At 48.0% G+C, this 19,024-nt stretch overlaps 1 protein-coding gene across 5 annotated transcripts in view; it reads left to right on the forward strand.

Moving 5' to 3' along the window:
• DLG3 (discs large MAGUK scaffold protein 3) overlaps positions 1–18,410 on the forward strand; it is a gene marked incomplete at its 5' end in the record, with an annotated part of 59,977 nt that extends 41,567 nt beyond the window's left edge. For 3 of the 5 annotated variants that reach the window (XM_082681232.1, XM_082681229.1, XM_082681233.1), the window contains 10 exons: positions 5,920–6,096; positions 6,343–6,418; positions 7,235–7,334; positions 11,122–11,163; positions 12,455–12,505; positions 13,098–13,199; positions 13,985–14,157; positions 14,554–14,663; positions 14,998–15,089; positions 16,151–18,410. In XM_082681232.1, the coding sequence (XP_082537358.1) occupies positions 5,920–6,096; positions 6,343–6,418; positions 7,235–7,334; positions 11,122–11,163; positions 12,455–12,505; positions 13,098–13,199; positions 13,985–14,157; positions 14,554–14,663; positions 14,998–15,089; positions 16,151–16,257 (1,030 nt within the window). In that variant the 3' untranslated portion in view covers positions 16,258–18,410. Of the gene's footprint in view, positions 1–5,919; positions 6,097–6,342; positions 6,419–7,234; positions 7,335–9,362; positions 9,409–11,121; positions 11,164–12,454; positions 12,506–13,097; positions 13,200–13,984; positions 14,158–14,553; positions 14,664–14,997; positions 15,090–16,150 lie in introns of all 5 variants that reach the window. The other 2 variants (XM_082681230.1, XM_082681231.1) reach the window with 2 other exon arrangements.
• Positions 18,411–19,024: the final 614 nt, after the last annotated feature.

A 19,024-nucleotide genomic window follows, 5' to 3' on the forward strand; every position in this document is an offset into this window, starting at 1 on the left:
TGATGTTTGAGAAGTTGTGGGAAAACCCAAGATCTGGCTCTCCTTTGCTTCACAGAGGTACATGGCCATAACCAAGGAGAACATATTCAGGGTTGAAGTCAATAATCTTCTATGTAGACCACTCACTGTGATCTTAGGCTGTGGATGGTAATATTTCCATAAGCTTTGTTCTTTCCCGACATAGTGTTTCCTTCTGACCTGACCAGTCCTTAACTTGGAGGCCCCCATGAGATTCTTTATATTTACACCCAGGAAGGATAAGGAGTTTCTGAGGCTTCTAGTCTCCCAACACACCATCTTGTCAATAAGCTCACACACATGAGATAGGACCAAGGTGACGGAGTAGTTAATTATGGTCTTTTTTTAGGTGTCCGGAGAAAACAGGTGTTGCTTTTTTTTTTCTGCTCACTCTTGGTTTGAGTCAGAGGTTGAAAAGGTTGGTTGCTGTGTCATCTGGGCCCTGCATGTGTAGGATTTTGGCTCCAGGACAGTTGTTCAGTCTGATTTAAAAGGGGAGGTACGTTACTGCCTTGACTTTCCTTAGTGCTTGCCCTAAGGATAAAAAGGGGCGGGCAGGAGGATATATTCATGTTGTGGAGAAAGGTGTTCTTTGATCCTCTTATCAAGCCTGACTAGAGGCATTTGTAACAAGGTGCCAATCCCTGTCACTTCCTTAGGCTTCTAGGCTGTTCCTAAGAGAGACTGTTATTGCTAGAAGGCCACAGTTTAGCATGCCTCTTAAAGATCTTAGGTAGGTAGTCAATATTTTTTCAAAATTTATTAAGGTCTAATTTGCATACTTTTTCCTATTACATGAAATACATGTCATTTGAAAGGTGGTTTGACTTTACTACTCAGGCTTGTTCTCTTTTACTGGATTACTTCCCACGTGAAAGTTTAGCCTGGTAATGATTTTTTTTTTAATTTATTTGGTTGCACCAGGTGTTAGTTGCAGCACGTGGGCTCCTTAGTTGCGGCACGTGGGCTTCTTAGTCGTGGCACGGGAACTCTTAGTTGCAGCATGCGTGTGGGATCTAGTTCCCTGACCAGGGATCGAACCCGGGCCCCCTGCATTGGGAGCGTGGAGTCTTAACCACTGCGTCACCAGCCTGGTAATGATTTAAAAAAAAAAAAAAGCAAAAAAAAAAGAAAAAGTGAGGCAATGAAGTCGGTCACACAAGGCCTCCTAAATGAATGCCAGACTCCTTAGCTGGACTCCAGGCTGTCCACAGGCAGGCCCTGGCCAACCGCTCTCCCGAGTGCCCTGCGGTGAGGCCAAACGTGGGTGCTGCTGACCCCGGTACACACCCTGGGCTGCTTGCCTCCGAGCTTCTGCTCATGCTGTTCCTTCTAGCCGGAAGGGCCTCTCCCCATCTCTGTCTTTGAAATCTGAACCGTCATCGAGGAGGCCCAGTTCAAAGTTAACACCTCCCCATAGATTCCCCAAGCTTGCTGTGACCTATGCTCCCTCTGAAGGCTTTTAGGCCTTGGTTTGTCCTGCCCTTGTGCCTCTCGCTATGACACACTGTCAGCATACTCCACAAGGCCAAGACTCATTTTGCTTCTATATCTCCCTTCTGTCAAACACAGTGCCCCAAAGTAGACTCAGTGAGTATGTAAATAATGGAAGAAAGATATTTTCCAGACACAGCCAAGTGGACAGTTAGCTTTTTTTTTTTTTTCTTTTTTAAAAATGTGACCGTGACTTAGACCTCACAAAATTTTTCTGAGATTTAAGAGCCCTGGTCTGAGAGTTAACCATCATACAACTCTAAGATGAGGCCCTGTGCATCTCTGGGACTGGTTTTCATTGTCTATGAGGTACTTTTCAAGCTCTTAGTCAGACAAAATTTCAGCAGGAAGAGATTTGGAAAACAAATCAAGATCATGACAATGGAAGAAGGACTGTTGAAGGAATTAGGAATGTTTAGCCTGGTAGAGAAGACCTAGGAAGGACTCAGACTCATTAAATGTTTGCACTGGAAAGAAATTTAGAGAATATCAAAGGAATTTCCTTTATTAGATAGGAAGTGGGGTGAAATGACCCTTGAGGTTTCAGTGTTCTGCAGAGCTCTTCTCATTTGCTGTTCCAATTGATAGAAAAGGAAATACTTGTCAATTCACCTTTTACGTTCTCAACTGAGAATGATGTTGTAGTTCAGAATTTCAAATTCAAGTTTTAGGCTGCTATGTTTTTAACAAAATCATCGTTTAAAAAAAGCATTGTCCATTCTGTTGTTCACTATTGCTCATTCACAAATTCATCAGATAGAATGTAGGTAAACTTAGGTACTACATTTTATTGGAAAATTGCCTTTTTTTGCCAGGGAACTTAGAGCCAAACAGGTTCCTCATCTGAAGTAAATGACTCAAGTCAGGTGCCTGGTTTATTGACTCCCCCAACCCTTTTTATTTTCTTTTTTAAAAGTGCCTAGAACAGTGGTGTCTGTTCATATTAGAGGCTGATAAATATTTGCTTAATTAATGAGTATCCTTAAGAACAGACTATTGTATCATCATTTAAAATATTAGTTTTGAAGAATAGTCAATGATATGGGAAATATTAATGATACAATTTCAAGTGACAAGTAAGGTTGCAAAATTGTGTATACACACCATGTTTGTAACTTAGAGAAATATGTACTTTTTGATTTGTGTGTTTATTATGCAATATTATACAATACCACAACAGTATGAAGAATTACTTCTAAGTTACATTAAATGTGATTTTTCTATTTTTAGGCTTTATATTTTTCAAATATTCTATAATGAGCTTTTATTAATTTAATTTTTAATGAAATTAATGCATATGGATAGTTTAAAATGTCAAATATTACAATAGCATATGCAAAAAATTTAATCCCTTGCCTATTCACCCCCTTTCTTGCTACACAAAGGTAACTGCTTTCGAATATTTTAACTGTAACAAAAAGAAATAGTAAATCTAAATAGCCTTCTATGTGTTAAATAAGGGAGTTACAAAATAATAGGGATGTAGAAATATAGTCAAATGAAAAATCAGGCATTTATTTCCACCAGGAAAAAAAACAATAGAGGACTTCCCTGGTGGTGCAGTGGTTAAGAATACGCCTGCCAATGCAGGGGACACGGGTTCAAGCTCTGGTCTGGGAAGATCCCACATACTGTGGCACAACTAAGCCCGTGCGCCACAGCTACTGAGCCTGCGCTCTAGAGCCTGTGAGCCACAACTGCTGAGCCCATGTGCCACAGCTACTGAAGCCCACACGCCTAGAGCTCGTGGTCCGCAACAAGAGAAGCCACCACAATGAGGAGCCCACATACCAGCACAAAGAGTAGCCCCCCTCTCGCGGCAACTAGAGAAAGCCCACACGCAGCAACGAAGACCCAACGCAGCCAAACATAAATAAACAAATTTGTTTTAAAAAAAACAACAATAGAAAAAGTTTATAGGAAAGGAGGGGTAGTCATCTATGAACACCACTTACATAATGATGTAAAATTAAATATTGTTTAACCAAAAAAATGTGATGTAACTAAATTGGGAGGGCAGGGGAAAAAGAATGGGTGAGTGCTATAGAAGACCGATACATAATGTCTAAAATGTAAAAAACAAAGCAAGAAGAAGCAGTTGTTTAGAAATATGTTAGAAAAGAAAAAGAAACAGCTAAAATATTTGAAAGCAGTTCCTTTTTAAATTGAGTTACATTTTTTGAAAGTCGTAAAAGGAACACATGCCTGTGGTTTAAAAACAAACCAAACAGTTCCATTCCTGACAGGCAGTGGGAACTGCTGGCATTCTTGTTGCCTTGGATCTGTGCTTATTTTGTTTTTACTTAGCTCGTGTTATGTGTTTTAATATTGTAAAGTATCCAAAATTCATCTTGGAAGTAAACTGACCTATTAGTTTTATTTAAATCTCAGACGTTTAATCAATTACCAATAATTGGATTCCTCATCCAGAAAATGTTTACATCAACTTTACTGTATGTACTCCAGCTTCTTACTGCTGTTGCCAAAGGTCAATATGGTTCTGTGAGGTGCTAAAATATATATTGGATTGTCCCTTTTATGTTTTAAACTTGTAACCAGTAAACTCTCCCTTCTAATCTTCTACAGCCTCATCCTAATCTCTCCTAACTCATTTCAACATCTTCTTCCTTCCCTCCCCAAACTAATTTGTGCGGAATCCAAGCTCTGTTCTTTTCCTTACTATATTTGTTTTAATCTTTGAAGCCCATAATGACATTTAGTGTTTCTCATTGTCACTTAAGATAAGGTCTTCACCATGCACGTGTTCGTAGGAAGCTCTGACAGAATAGCTTCCTTGCTTTAGGACACTCAGTTTCCAATGCAGTGCAGACGTGTTCAGATTTGATTCTATCACACAAAGCCCAGAAAGAACCTTGGGGATGGAGGGCCTCCTTAATCTGCTGACCTCAGCCTCTCTCCTTATTGCTTTGAGTGTGTAAATTGAGGGAGATAAAGGGTTTTGGGTCAGAATTTGGGTATTTTCATTTTCAAATACTCTGACAGTGACTTCTTAAGGATTCCATTTTAAGAAGTTTAAGATGTAGATGGGTGTTTCACGCTCCACAGTTTTATGACCTTCTGCATTTAATTTGGGCCGGCCTGCACATGGGGAAATAGTATGTTTTACTTTGCAGCTTCCCTCTGAGCCACAGACCACTGTATTGCAGGTAGAAGTCTAAGTCTTGGAACTAGTTCTGGGAAATCTGCTGGGCTGTATGTGCAAAGGTGTTAACAGAGAATATGAAGAAGACAGAGCCTAGATTACAAGTAGAAAAATACAAACTTTTCACTGAAATCACCCATTTGTGGTGACTGCGTATGAGGAGAGATCCAGTGGATGAGAAAAGTAGACACTTTCGTGTAGATGTGTCTGTTCCCTGAGCAGGGGAGCTTTGCTGTCAAGTACCAGCTTCACCAGAGCCGAAGTCAGCAGTCTATCCTGAAGGATTGAGCTTGCAGCTTTGGTTTAAATGTTCCTTCAAATCCGCCCCCTTTCCCTGCTATCTCATCATATATGAGGTCAGATTAATGTTCCTAAGTCTCTTTGGATGTGTCACTTCCTTACTCCCGAATCTTCAGGGGTCGCTAGATCAGGTCTATTCAAGACCTTCCAAAATTGGCACCAGACCTTTATTTCCAGCCTCATTTTCCATGACTCTCAGCTGCAACCAGGCTGGTCTCCTCCTTTTTTTCAAGCCTAGATGGAATAGCTCTCTCCCCACCTTCTCCTACCCTCCCCTTTAATCTTTACTCTGCATGTCTTATCAGAGGACCTGGCTTCTGTCCCAGTTAGTTTGGTGTGTGACCTCAGTCAAATTATTCTTCCTCCTTGAGCCTCCGTTTCCCCGTATATGAGAGAGAGAGACTGAACTGGGAGACTTCTTTAGAGGGGCCCCTTCAACTTTATCCTTGTGCGGGGTCAACATCAGCCTCAGCTTTTTCTTTCGCTGCCCCAGGATGCACGGCCCTTTTCTCTTTTGTATTTCTACAGCATTTACCATTCATTGTTTGGGATTGTAGTTAACATTTTTGTGTCCTATCTTCAACTACTTTTTAAAGATTTGTTGTAAACTGAGACAGCCCATTGGCAGAACTAACTTGTTTCCCTAGGACGTGGCTGAGGGAGAAGACTAGCGAGGGTGTTCTGCTTTGGACTCACACTTCATGTCCAGAAGCTGGGAGGAGATGGGACTCGTGAAAGATTGTTTTCCCTTATGCCCCTTGTTGGGAGAATGGGATATTTACAATGTCAAGACTGAAAGAAGGATGCAGTCTCCCACAGAATTCCTTCTGGTCTGCTGTAAGGCTGCTGGGTGTGTGCTGGCTCTTTGGGTTGACCTTCCTCTGCCATCCTTCCACCTATTTAGGGTTGAGATGACCATTTCATCTTTCACTGTTTGTTTCCAGGGCCTTGTTTGATTATGACCGGACTCGGGACAGCTGCCTGCCGAGCCAAGGCCTCAGCTTCTCCTATGGTGACATTCTACATGTCATTAACGCCTCTGATGATGAGTGGTGGCAGGCGAGACTGGTGACCCCCCATGGAGAAAGTGAGCAAATTGGTGTGATCCCCAGTAAGAAGAGGTGAGTCGTCATGATCATGAGAGAGGTTTTCCTTCCCCTGTTCCTGGTATTGATTTCTTTTTTACCTATTATACTATAAGTTGCTTGAGAGCAGTGGATGTGCTTTATTACTCCTTTTTGGTAGAGAGCTGGTGCTCAGGACATGGTTACGATTCAGTGAGTCAAAGATGGCTGCTGTGCCCACTGCAGCCCACTGCTGAGACCATGCACTGGCAGTAACAGGACTTCTTTCTGACTCCAAAACAGGGTGGAAAAGAAAGAAAGGGCTCGATTGAAAACCGTGAAGTTTCATGCCAGGACGGGGATGATTGAGTCTAACAGGGTAAGTGGGGATCCCCAAGGAAGTCAGCCACATGTGAAGAGGCATAAGAAGCTTGAAGTCTGTCTGGTGGATAAGAAAACTGGCGAGCACAAAAGAATATCTCTTTTTCAGGGCGCTGGCTCTGTCCTATCAGAATACTGACTGCTTTTCACAAAGCAGAGAGAGCGGGCACCCAACCTCTACAGCCAGTGTATACTCCTTCCCCCTGGGTAACTGGCTCTTGAAGATGTGTTGGAGTTGGACTGTTTGGAAGGCTGACTTTCTTGGGGCACATGAAACCACTTGTGGGTGTCTCCCTGGCTGTAGACCCTTTCGGAGCTGTGGGGACCCTGAACAGAGCCTGGCCTTGTCATCCAGCCAGCAAGGCCAGCCCCAGAGCTCCGACCGCCCTTCAGACCGAACGAGGCATGAGGGCTCTGTCCATTCACCCCTTTTCTTCTGTGAGCTTCACAGGCCAAAGAACTTCTGGAGCGGTAGAGGGAAGAGAGACACGGAGTAGATGACTCTGTGTGTATCAGTGGCACCTTAGGGCATGTGTCCAGGAGGCTACAGTGACCTTTATCCTTTAGGAAGTACCAGTGAGTGCTGTGAGTCTGGATTAGGTAGAAACCTCTAACATCCCTACAACATTTTCCTGTAAACATAATTTTCCTCTTACATCAACTTTCATTTAATCTCATAGACTCCATTTGTGAGAGATGGTCTTTTGTTTAGCTCACCATTGTCTCCATTTTAGTTTTTCTTGCATGCTTTAAAATCCATTGTTCTGTTTTTTTTTCTTCTGTCCTTCCCCTCCATGTTCATGTTCTTTCACAGTCGATCAAAACGAAACGTAAAAAGAGTTTCCGCCTCTCTCGAAAGTTTCCATTTTACAAGAGCAAAGAAAACATGGCCCAGGAGAGCAGCGTACAGGAACGTAAGTAGCAGCAGGGAACAGAGAGCAGGCCACCCACAGCCCCGCCCTCTCTTCCTCATTTGCACCGAAGACTGGGAAAGTGTGTGTGGGTATGGGTGTGGGTGTGTATGTGTCCGTGTGTGTCGGTCCCCCGTCTATCCGCCATGTGTGCATGCGTGTGAGTGTGTGTGTGTGTGTGTACCTGCTTATTTGCAGAGTCAGGGTAGAAATTGGTCTGCACAGGGAGACGTTGGGTCTTTTTTGTCCAGCTCCTCGCTCTGAAAGAATGTTGGAGGCTCTGAGGTAGAACTGGTTCCAGGGCTTGCCCACCAGAAAGTCGCTGGCACTGGCGTTGAGAGTGCATGGCTGAGCTCTGCTGTGGTGGTGATGAGCGGTTATCAGCTATAGGGTCAAGTTCAGAAAAATGGTTTTTCAAGAAAACCAAGTCTAGGGACTCGGTGTTGCTCTCCTGGCTTCTTCCTCTTGTGTTTTCTTTCCCTTATCTTCACTCATCTATGTCAAGAGAAGAGCCTTTTCTTCCCTGGACACCTGGAGTTGGGCCTACTTCTTGAATTACATGCACGTGCATATGCGTGTAATGCCTAGGGACGTTCACACAGCTCTAACAGACTCACTGTCTTCCCAGAGTGTTACAGAGCCAGCTTTCAAAATAAAATCCTTCTTGCTTAAACGAATTGACACCGAACGGGGTTTACTAAACATTGTCCAAATAAAGGTTTATTGAGCAACACAAAGCTGGTTTGATAGAAAAGGCCATAAAGCTGGGCTGAATGAACTTGCCATCCTGAGAAATATTCTCTTTCTACCATGTGCCTCAGAAATTAACTGCTCTCACCCTAACCTTAAATACCAGGTCAGGCTGCTAAAGTATTTCTCGCATGGCTCATGGTGAATTGTAAACCTCTCCTCTTCTGCCTCACAAGGAGGGGTCTCGGGGTCCTGAGCTGTTGGGACAGCAGGAGACTGACTCGTTCCGATAGGGAATGTCCTTTTTCTAGGCCAGCATGTTTCATGGTCATGGGATACATAGGTCATCAGTGTCTGGGGTGGCAGCTAGTAGATTACAAGGGTGCCCTCATCCAGATGCAGGTTAGGGCTCACAGTTCTGGGTAGCTCAATAAGGAGCACTAGGTGCAGTAGGAGACGGTCTGAGACAGAGGCCTGAGGTGAGGTCACCATAGTTCGTTCACCAGACAATTCCAGAACTTCCGTGCTGAGCCCAGCCTGGGGAGGCTTCGCTGTTGGGCGGCCCAGCTGAACGGGGGAGGGGAGTGGCTGCTGGATAAGCGTTGAAACTGCCTAGTGCTTATTCTCCAGAAGCTGAGCTCATCCCCCGTGGTCTGCAGAACTCAGGTCAGCTTGGAAGCCCACACCTCAGACTGCACGAAGCTTTCCCTGAAGGGTTTGGACAGAGTGAGTCAGTATTGGACGAAAGCTCCTTGGGATGATGATAATTCTGCCAGCCTGTCTGCCACACATAGATGTTTGACTTTTCATTCACCCTCAGAGGGAAATGGTGATTTCAGGGGCAAAGCAGAGATGGCTGTGTAACTACACACTTAGTCAAAGCAGGTGTTCCAAGCCTTGGTAAGTCACCTATCTGTCCTGTCGGCCTGTAGGCTATATATAGACCACCTCAAAAAGGTCATCCGCTCCAGGGCCTTTTGGCAGCAAATTGGGCAGCATGAAGTCCAGGTATCATATATGACCTGGGATGTTCTTTCTGTAGCAAAGTTCTTAACCTGGCTATATTTATAGGTCTTCATAGTATTTCATACTTCTGTCACTGATGCTCACCTGGCTCTGTATTCTTCCTTCCCCTTGTCTTTTTTCTCTATTTTCTGTCTTCTCCCCAATTCTTTCCCTCCCTCCCTCCTTCCCTCCCTCCCTCCCTCCCTCCCTCCCTTCCTCCCTTCCTCCCTTCCTCCCTTCCTCCCTCCCTCCCTCCCTCCCTTCCTCCCTCCCTCCCTCCCTCCCTTCCTCCTTCCCTCCCTCCCTCCCACTTTGTCCTGCTGTCTGTGAAATTAGGACTTCCCTGGGTTAAGTGACGATTATTATGGAGCAAAGAACCTGAGTAAGTCAAACTTACATACTGTTAACTGTATTTCTGGCATGAGTGGAGTTGCTGGGGTTGGGGTATAGGGGACATGGGTGAGGGCAAAGGGCGGAGGGGAGGGCAGTGAGAGAATTTGTGAGAACTGGTACCACAGCAGGAGGAATTAGAAGTCGCTCTGAATGTCACACTTTTGCTCTGGATCCCTGGTACCCTAATAAAAGCCTATCATTCATGTCTCTTTTTTTCCTTTTGTACCTTGAAATGGTGTGGAGCCGTCTTGGCATCCCACCTTATAAGTGAGGGGGGGCAAGAAGTGCTTCTCCAGAGGTGACCACTCAGCTCATCTCTAACCTATTGTTGAGGTGAGGGGTGCCCGCCTGTTGTATTCTTCTTCCAGTGACGCAGCACTAAAGAATTGGACTTAAGAATTAGCTGTTTCAGTCTCTCTAAACAGGGGGTAAGAGTACCGTGAAGCCCTTTACCCAGCGTACATCTGGGATGTCCCAGAAGGTTCAGGGGCCTCAGGAGATGGCTGTGGGCTGGCTCCCCACAGAGCATCTCTAAGGGGCTGAGCAGGTGGGAGCCTCGACAGCATTTTCTGGACTATATATATTTAGTGCTTTAGCTTGGGAAAACCCTGACCAACCTCTCCCCTCTGGAAAATAATCCTAGACTTGAAAAAGGAAGGGACCTAGATGACAGGGCCTTAGCCTCCCTGCTGTGCACACAGGCACGTGCACACACACGCGGCCGTGCCGGGCAGGTTCTGTTAGTGGATTCTCTGCTTCCATAAGTAATAAAGGCGTGAGGGTAAAGGAGCTTCATCGGGGGGTTGCTCAGGAACTAGCATGGGTGGTGACTCAGCCAGTCCTTCCTGGGGGCCACAGCATATCACGGTCTGGAATAGTGTCATCTTGGCTGAAACGAGCAGTGTCTCACTCCATAGTTCGTTGTTTCCATGTTCCATCTTCATTCGACTGTCGTCTTGGGAGCGATGGGCTTTCTTTGGGCCAAACTGTGCTCTGTGCCTCCTGCAAGTGCGGCTGCTGGGCCCGCTCAGATGCGGGGAGGCCCCGACAGTCTGAGACAGGAGGATCGTCTTGTCTTCCCAGTGTTCTTCTTCATTTGTTGTCTCTGTGTTGTGACGTGTCTGTCTTCTCCTGGACGGAGGAGCATCCCCTTTCACCGCTGGGGCCAAGCCCTCTTTCCAGGTAGCAGCAGCAGGAGGGCTCTTGGTTCCACCCATTGGCCAACACGTCATTCCCTGCTGATTGCTCAACCAACCCAGTGCTTAGCCTCTTAGTCGTGCACAATTCTGTACTTCAGGGGTTCTATGTGGGGAGGAAATTCAAGAGCAGCCTGGTCGCTGGGCTTCTCTTTGCTACTGTCACTGCCTGTCTAGCATTGGGAGGTGCATTTTGGGATAGGATTTGGAAACCATCCAAGTCAGTTCTTCTGATTCAGATGAAGAGGATGCTGCCAAAGATTGGAAGCTGGTAGTCTGTAGGGAGGGCCTTGGCAGCCCCAGAGGGCCCTGGGGACAAGTGCGAGGTGGCCGGGGCTCAGGATTGGAGCTGTGCCTCCCAGCTGGTAGCCTGATGTGGCAGGCCTCCCGTGGCCTGACTTGGTTGGCAGCTCAGTGTCTGGCTCTTGGAGCATTTGAGTTTTCTGCCGCGTGTGACCTCTCAGTGGTGTGTTCTGAATCGGAGTCTCTTTCTTGTTGGCTTGCAGAGGGAGTGACATCCAACACCAGTGACAGCGAAAGCAGTTCCAGTAAGTGTGTGTCATTCTCCCCCATGTCATGTAGCTCTACCATGTGTCCCAGCCATCCTCATTCCAGCGTTGCACGGCTGCCATTTCTGTTCAGAGGCTACTGCTTCTTTTAGCCATGTACACTTGGAGATCCTGGAAATGCTGTGGCCATTTTGTCCTTATGGGATGGGATTTAGGCTGTGTATTAAAGGGGAGAGCATAAGCCCTGCAGTTCTGGCCAGGACCTGACTTAAAAGCTTCCCTGGGCCCTGGGAAGGCTGAGCAGCCAGTGAGCAAATCCCTGCCGTAGCCACTATGGGCTGTAGGTGCTGCCAGTTTTACAGATTTGCTCAGAGACCAAAAGAAGAATGGCTCCTGTGGGATACTGTTCTGAATTGCCTTTCCAGGTCACTAGTACTCCCTGGGTTAAGGCTTGGTGTCCTTACCTTTTAGCTGGGCTAAATGACCAGATGACTGCCCAGTTTTCCTTCAGAGATCCTGTGACCAGGCCAGAGAAGCCACAATTCAAGCCGCATGAACTTTGGGACTACTGGCCTCTCAGGAGTTGTGGCTGGAGGCCCTGAGAATGCATCCTGGGGCTTGATGCAGATATCGCTGCCTTCCCCGGCACTGCCGTCGGCCACTTTGGGACCTCCTAGCGCCCAGTACCACGTCTCTTGGTGACTGTTTTAGGAAGAGCTCATCACTGCTAGGATAGATGGAGCTCTACCGTGAGGGGAGAGCAGTGCTCAGCACTGCTCTTAAAGGGCACTGAGGACCTTAGCCCAGCCTTGTGCCACTTTTCTGGTTGCTTCTTCCAGTGAAGGGGAGATAGGTAGACCCTTAAAAGGGGCAAAGTTTAGCTGCATCTTTGGGGACCTGCATGAGTGCCCTGACTCCCTTGCCTGCAGATGAGGGGACACAGGCAGTGTGTCTCGACCAGTTGACGCTTTCCTGTGATTCTCACCAGAGCAAGAAGGCAGCTGAGCACAGTAGAATATTACCTATAAGAAGAGTTCCGAGAAATTGAGGTGGCTTTTGGTGGAGGCTTCATGGCTTCTGGGTCATGTCCCTTTGCTCAGCTATATTTCACTGAACAAGAGGACTCCTGACTCCTGTCCCAGGGGCGGTGAAGGTCTTCCTGTGCTTTCTTGCCAATGGGAAGTAGATAGGCCCAAGGGCAGGTGTTAGCAAGTACCAGCTGACAAGGCTGTTTTCTGGCAGAGGTGGGGGTGAAGTGAACGTTGTAGGGAGATGAGGACACAGGGAGGCAGATGATAAAGTGCTAACATGTCTCCCTTTTTTGTTGCAGAAGGACAAGAGGATGCTATTTTGTCATATGAGCCAGTGACACGGCAAGAAAGTAAGCCCCCTTCTGAGAGCCTTGCCTTTGAGCCAGTCTGGTGGTCATGGGGCCCGGCCCAGTGGTTGGCCGTGGCGGCAGAGGGGTGAAGGTGGGGGAGTAGGAGGGCAGCCAGTCCCTGGATGCCTCCTTCTCATCTACTTCTTCCTAGCGTTAGAACAGGGAAGGCCACCCAGCGTGCACCCCTCACTATACCTTTGCTTGCTGCCGGGATGCTTTCCGAAGGATAGGACAGATTGAAAAGGATGGCAGAGGTCGCTTTCAGTGGATGTGGCCACTGCTAAAAGAGAGGCTTCGGTCCCTCCCTTCCGTGGCTGCTCTGAAAACCCTTGCTCAGCTGTTGGTGCCCATGCAGAGATTTCTCCTGAATCTGTTGGAAAGGGAGATGCTTCTGGTTTCATACTTGCTTTGGACTTAGATATTCTCAAATTAAAGGCTCTTTGATGTCTTTGTAGTTAAAAGGCAGAATGGCTGAAGATGTGCTCTCCCGTCTGAGCAGTGGCTCCAGAGCCTCAGTGCTCCAGGCATACGGGGAGGGACAGCAGGCCGTCTGGTGGGGGCCTCACTGACTGTCTCTGTGCTTGCTCTCCAGTTCACTATGCAAGGCCTGTCATCATCCTGGGCCCAATGAAGGACAGAGTCAACGATGACCTGATTTCGGAGTTCCCGCATAAATTTGGATCCTGTGTACCACGTAAAAGCCCAGGGCATCTTTGGGAGGGAGGCGTTGGTGCCCTGGGAATTGTTGCTCTGATGTTTTATGGAAAGGGCCTGCGGCCAGGTTCTAGGGTTCTCTGGGAACAGGGTGCATCTAACACCCTGGAAGAGGGAGTTCCCTGGTGGTCCAGTGGCTAAGACTCCATGCTCCCAATGCAGGGAGCCCAGGTTCGATCCCTGGTCAGGGAAGTAGATCCCACATGCCGCCACGAAGATGCCGCATGCCACAAGTAAGACCCGGCACAGCTGAAAAAATAGTTTTAAAAAATGTAAAAAGAAAAAACCCACCCTGGAAGAGATTAGGCAGCAACGCATTCCCCCAAAGCTGATGTGGGGAGGATTAAGACATCAGGCCGGCCTGCTCACTCCCTTGGAGAGGAGTTTGAGTCGTGGTGGTTGGGAACGATTGGGCGCTTGGGGGTGCCCAGCCCACGAGGTGTGGGTGCAGCCCTCTGGTCGGCTTGTGAGGCTTGCTGGCTCCTGTACCACGTTTGGCACCCTCTGTCTGCCAGACCTTGGCCCGGGAAACCCCACCTTTCTGGTCCGGTTGAAGCTAAAGCAGATAGCTCCCAGCTTCTAACCTGGCTGTTAGAAGAGATGTAGGCAAGACAAACTTCTTCCCAGCCTCTTTCCCCCGACTCATCTGAAAAGCACTGGAGTGGCCCTGGGGCCCGGCGGTGGTTGGGGGGAACAAGTCAGCTCTCCGGGGCTTGGGGCAGGTCGTTGTCCTTGCACCACAGAGCGTTTCCTCTCTTCCTGCAGATACTACCCGGCCTCGGCGTGATAATGAAGTGGATGGGCAAGACTACCACTTTGTGGTCTCCCGAGAACAGATGGAGAAGGATATTCAGGACAACAAGTTCATTGAGGCAGGCCAATTCAACGATAATCTCTATGGGACCAGCATCCAGTCAGTGAGGGCAGTTGCAGAGAGGGTAAGGAGAGAGGCGGAGGCGGTGGCCCTACGAAATTACCCTCAAAGGGAGCACAGAAATGCTGCAGCCAAAGTTCTGCGTGGATCCTCATCCTTCCAGCACATGGCCCTACCCAGTGGCAGTGCTGACCAACGCCACGCCCACTCCGCGTGTTCCCAGCCCCAGGTTGGAGGCATCTGTCTCCTCTGCGCAACTCACCCCAGAGCGTCACCCACCTGCAGCTTCACATGTGGCCTTGTCTGGGTAGTAGGAGCAAAATGTGGAGCCTGGGTACCTCAGAAGTAGAATCTTCCAGGCCTCTCTGGGTGGCCCCATGTTTCCCGCAGGTGGATGTTTGGGTTAGCACAGGGCGTAGACAGGGACTGGGTGGACTGATGCCAGTCTTTGCTTTTTCAGGGCAAGCACTGCATCTTAGATGTTTCTGGCAATGCTATCAAGAGGCTGCAGCAGTCACAACTTTACCCCATTGCCATTTTCATCAAGCCCAAGTCCATTGAAGCGCTTATGTAAGTATTTGCTGAGACTCTCGGCTAGGAGAGGGCCCTGGAAAGGAAATGAAAAATCAGGTGGTTTGTTGGGCAGGGGTAAGACCCAATGGGTGCTCAGTGGAATGTCTGCGCCCCACCCTGTTCACTGGGGGCTCCTTTGGATTCGAGTGCACTTGCGTGTATTCCTGGTTGAGCTTTCAAACCTGGAAGGTTTGAGGAATGTTGAGCCTTGGGCCGCTGCTGCTCTCAGAGGGCAGCTGAGCAGCTCTTCAGGGAGCCTGGAACAATCCTTTATGTTAATCAAAACATAGAACCTAGTTTTGGGTACTGTTTTCTTCCGTGTCTTTGGCAGGGAAATGAACCGACGGCAGACATATGAACAAGCAAATAAGATCTATGACAAAGCCATGAAACTGGAGCAGGAGTTTGGAGAATACTTCACAGGTGAGTCTCCCCATTGCACAGCTGGGGTAACATGGGAGCAGCTGGACACCTATTCTGTGAGTGTTTCCAAGAGGCCCAGACACCTTGCACAGAATTTCTGGGTGCTTTTGAGCTCAAGCATTGCCAAAGTACTCAAGTGCCCTCCAGCCAGAGGAGTTGAGCCAGTTTCTGGTATCAACCACCATCACCAAATGCTGCCTTTGATCGTTTTTGTTCGTCTTCATGTCCCTCCTAGATTGTAGGCTCCCTGTTTTAGTTTGTTTCCCTCCCTCCCAGGCTCCCCCATCCAGCACTTGTCCTTGCATGTTTTATGTACTGAGTGAATGTTTGTTGATGATGATGATTCCCTGGCGTGGTGTTCAGGCTGTCGTCTGTCAGTGTGTGTGTTTTATATGGTCACCTACTTTAGAAGGGTCAGTTCCTAAAAGGTTGGGAAGGTTTCTGTGTAATATGTTGCTTACCTTTTGAAGTACAGGGACATATGTGTGCAAGGTGGTGCTGAGTGAACTCTAGCTGGTGGTGCTACAAGGTTACCGGGGGACAGGATTCATAACTGTCCTCGCATACCTTGGGTCTTGGAGCTCCCTTTTCTGTTAGCATCCATGTCCTTGTTTGTCGGGTTGACCTCTGACATGGAGCAGATGTGACGGCCCCAGGAGCACGACACCTTGCCAGAAATTGTGGCTTTTTCAGCTCTTGCTCTGGATAACCAGGATTTTCCACATCTTCTGGTAAGGCTGCGTTAGAATTACCAGCTGCCGGCCTCATGGCAGCCGAGAGGGGCATGATCTACAAGGTCTGGCATCTAATGGGTGCTCAATAAACATTTCTGAAGAACACATTTTCCTACTAATTGCTGCTCAGTCTCACTGTCTTAGCAAGTTGACATCAAGCCCCGGGCCTGCAGTGCCCACCAGTTTCCCCAGCGACCTGGGCTCCCAGACGGCCGCCTAGTGAATGAGCGGGGCTGAGCTGTGGGACAGTTGGGATGGGCCAGACTGTCAGGGTTTGGGGCAGGGGGTTGCTGTGGACCACAGTAATAATTCTGTTTTCCTCTTCAGCCATTGTACAGGGTGACTCACTGGAAGAGATTTATAACAAAATCAAACAAATCATTGAGGACCAGTCTGGGCACTACATTTGGGTCCCATCCCCTGAAAAACTCTGAAGAATCCCCTCCAACCATTCTATTGTGAACAGAAGAAACCAAGTCCCTCTTCCCTCCTCCCTCTTCATTCCTGTCCCCATGGGGAGAACAGATGACTACTGTTCTTGTCCCCTTTTTTAGATATGTCCAAAAAATTGAGTTTTCTAGTCCTGTTCTGTTTTTTTAAATTTTTGTTTTGTTTTAGTTTATTTTTTGGGATGATGCCATCTCACTCATCATGTGACTGCGCCCATTCCTGCATGGACCTTTCCCAAGCACTAGCACAGGTGCAAATCCATCAGAGTCATTGTTTTCATAAAACCAAGCAGAAGCGAAGAGAAGAGAGGAGGACTGGTGGAAAGACAGACTGGACAGCTGCGCGGCTTATGAAGCGAGCCCCGCGCACCCCGCGAGGAGAGGCTCCCAGGCTTTGCTACGATCTGTACACTGCCTCGCGGCTTGGGACAGCGCGGTCATGGTGACAGAAAGTATCTTATTTATATATAGATATATATATGTAATTTATATAAAATATATAGAAATTATTATATATATATATATTATACACTCTCATATAATATATATATATATTCACGCGCATTTGGACTAGAAAATCTATGGAGACTTCATCAATGGTACTGTGTTATTAGAGAAATGCTTTAATTTTCATATTCCAATCAGATGGCATCTTATATCCCAACTGGTTGGGGAGGGAGTGAAAGTGGTAGTAAGTGCTGTAACGAGGGCACCCGCATTGGTCATTCTCTTGAGAGCTGGGCTTTTCTTTAGGAGGGGTCAGGTCAGCCAGAGAACGGTGAGAAAGGGCTTCGGCCCGGGGGCCAGAGGCTTGGAGCTGTGACCCTAGAGCCGATGCTGCCCTTGGGGCACAGTCAGGCCCGCGTGTGGGGAGCGAGAGAATGGCTAACGGTGCTCCCAACGTATTAAATTGCCAATTGTTTTATGCCACCTGATGTGTCTGCATGAGAGGTTTCCTTTTTGTTCATTTTTAAGCTGCTGTTAAACCAAAACCATGTTGTGCTACTGTGTCAGCCTTTTCATTCTTCCAAATTTTACTTTTACTATTTAAGTGAATGTGTAGAATCCAATTTGACCGTGTTCTAAAGGCTCATGATGTTCTGGAGGAGCCGGGCCTTGTGATAGACTAGGCGACCCGGGCTTGGCCATCCCGTCAGCGGAAAGGGAGGTGGGGGCAGGTGAGAACCGACAGGAGCTGGGCCTCCTACTGTAACGTGTCCCTTCACTCACCTGCCAGGGACATGCTGGGCTCAGCTGAGGCTCTGTCATGGGGCCCACTGGCAGGGACGGGGAGTCACTTGCCTTCCAGCTCTGCGCTGGGACAGTGGGACGGCCCTGAGCTTGGCCAGCCGCGTAATGAAAAGTTTGATTTGGGTTTTTTTCGCAGCTGCTTCATATGCCCTACCTACCCCAATCCCTCACCAACAGCTGGTAGCTTACTGTTTCTTCAAGAAGAAAGTAGACTTTAATGCTGTCAATTTGAGCTGTAGAGCTACAATTCACTTACTGTTGAGATGTGAAACCCTGTTGCTTTTTCCCAGAGTCAGACGGCAGTGTTTGTGGTCAAGGGGGTTTTTCTCTGACCAGAAATGCAGGCGGCAGGTGTGGCCCAGGCCCCGCCCTACCATGCTCCTTTGAAGCCACCATGCCTCCCTCAGCTCCACGCTGGAGGCACGACCCAGGGGAGAAGAGCGTGGACATGCTTGGCCCCAGGGTTGAGCCTGTTGTTTCCTAGCCCACTGTGTTACAACCGGTGCAAAGCATACATGTCGAAGATGCTTTGAGCGCTACCAGGCAGATTTAGGAAGTCTGTTAACAGTTCTCCTACCGGCATGATGAGGCTAACTGTAAAGTGTGGGGCCCAGAATGTGGGTAAAGAAAGGGCAGCAGCTTTACCTGCGCAGTACACTGGATTGGAGGCAAGAGGGGTAAAGTGGTGTCCGATTATGACTCTGGGGAGGAGGGGGTGAGCTGGGAGTGTTTTGATTTCTCTGATGTTAAGTGATGTAGTCTGAGTGATGCTCAACCCTCTACCCCTCCCAGGGAAGAAAAGCAGAGATTCAAAGCAAGCATGACACTAGTTGGTTTACCAGTGTTCCTTCCAAGGAGACATATATTTTTTAATAAATGATAGTTGCAATGAACTGTGGCTCAGAGACCTTCTTGAAGTAGTTGAGAGGGGAGGGTGGGGGCACAGCAGTGGGAAACGTGTCCCAAACCTTTGGGGGCCAAAAGGCTCTCTGCTTAGTGACCATCAGCTGACCGAGTCAGGTGTTCCTCCGGATGGCTCTAGACTCCTGTGGTCATAACAGGTCCTTTGTGAAAGCTTTGCGCTCAGTCTTCTACCCCACCCCCAAAAAACTGCCTCAGGTAGTGCTGGCCAGGTGTGTGTGGAGGGCATCCACGGCCTTCAGGGCAAAATGGCAAAGGTACACAAAGACAGGAGGTGCCTAATGCAGCACAGGCGTTTGTTAGAGACAGCGGGAGCCAAGGCAGGAGCAGAGAGCCGAGTAATAAACATGGTAAGAAAAAGCTGGGCTCCCAGCTACCAGAAAGCATTAGAGCCCAGGGGGAATGAGGGTGAGATGGGCCCAGTTTGCAGAGCAGGGTGGCAGTCATCCCGGCAGCCCTGTGATGAGAGGAGGAGCGCTTAGAGCAGGTGCCTGTGACGTGGCTGATGTCCCTGTAGCTTGTGTGAAGAAGCCTGAGGACGTCCTGCTGTGGTTCAGCTCAAGAGCGATGACTGTGTGGG

Source organism: Grampus griseus (assembly GCF_964374135.1).
Source record: "Grampus griseus genome assembly, chromosome: X".
NCBI lineage: Eukaryota > Metazoa > Chordata > Mammalia > Artiodactyla > Delphinidae > Grampus > Grampus griseus.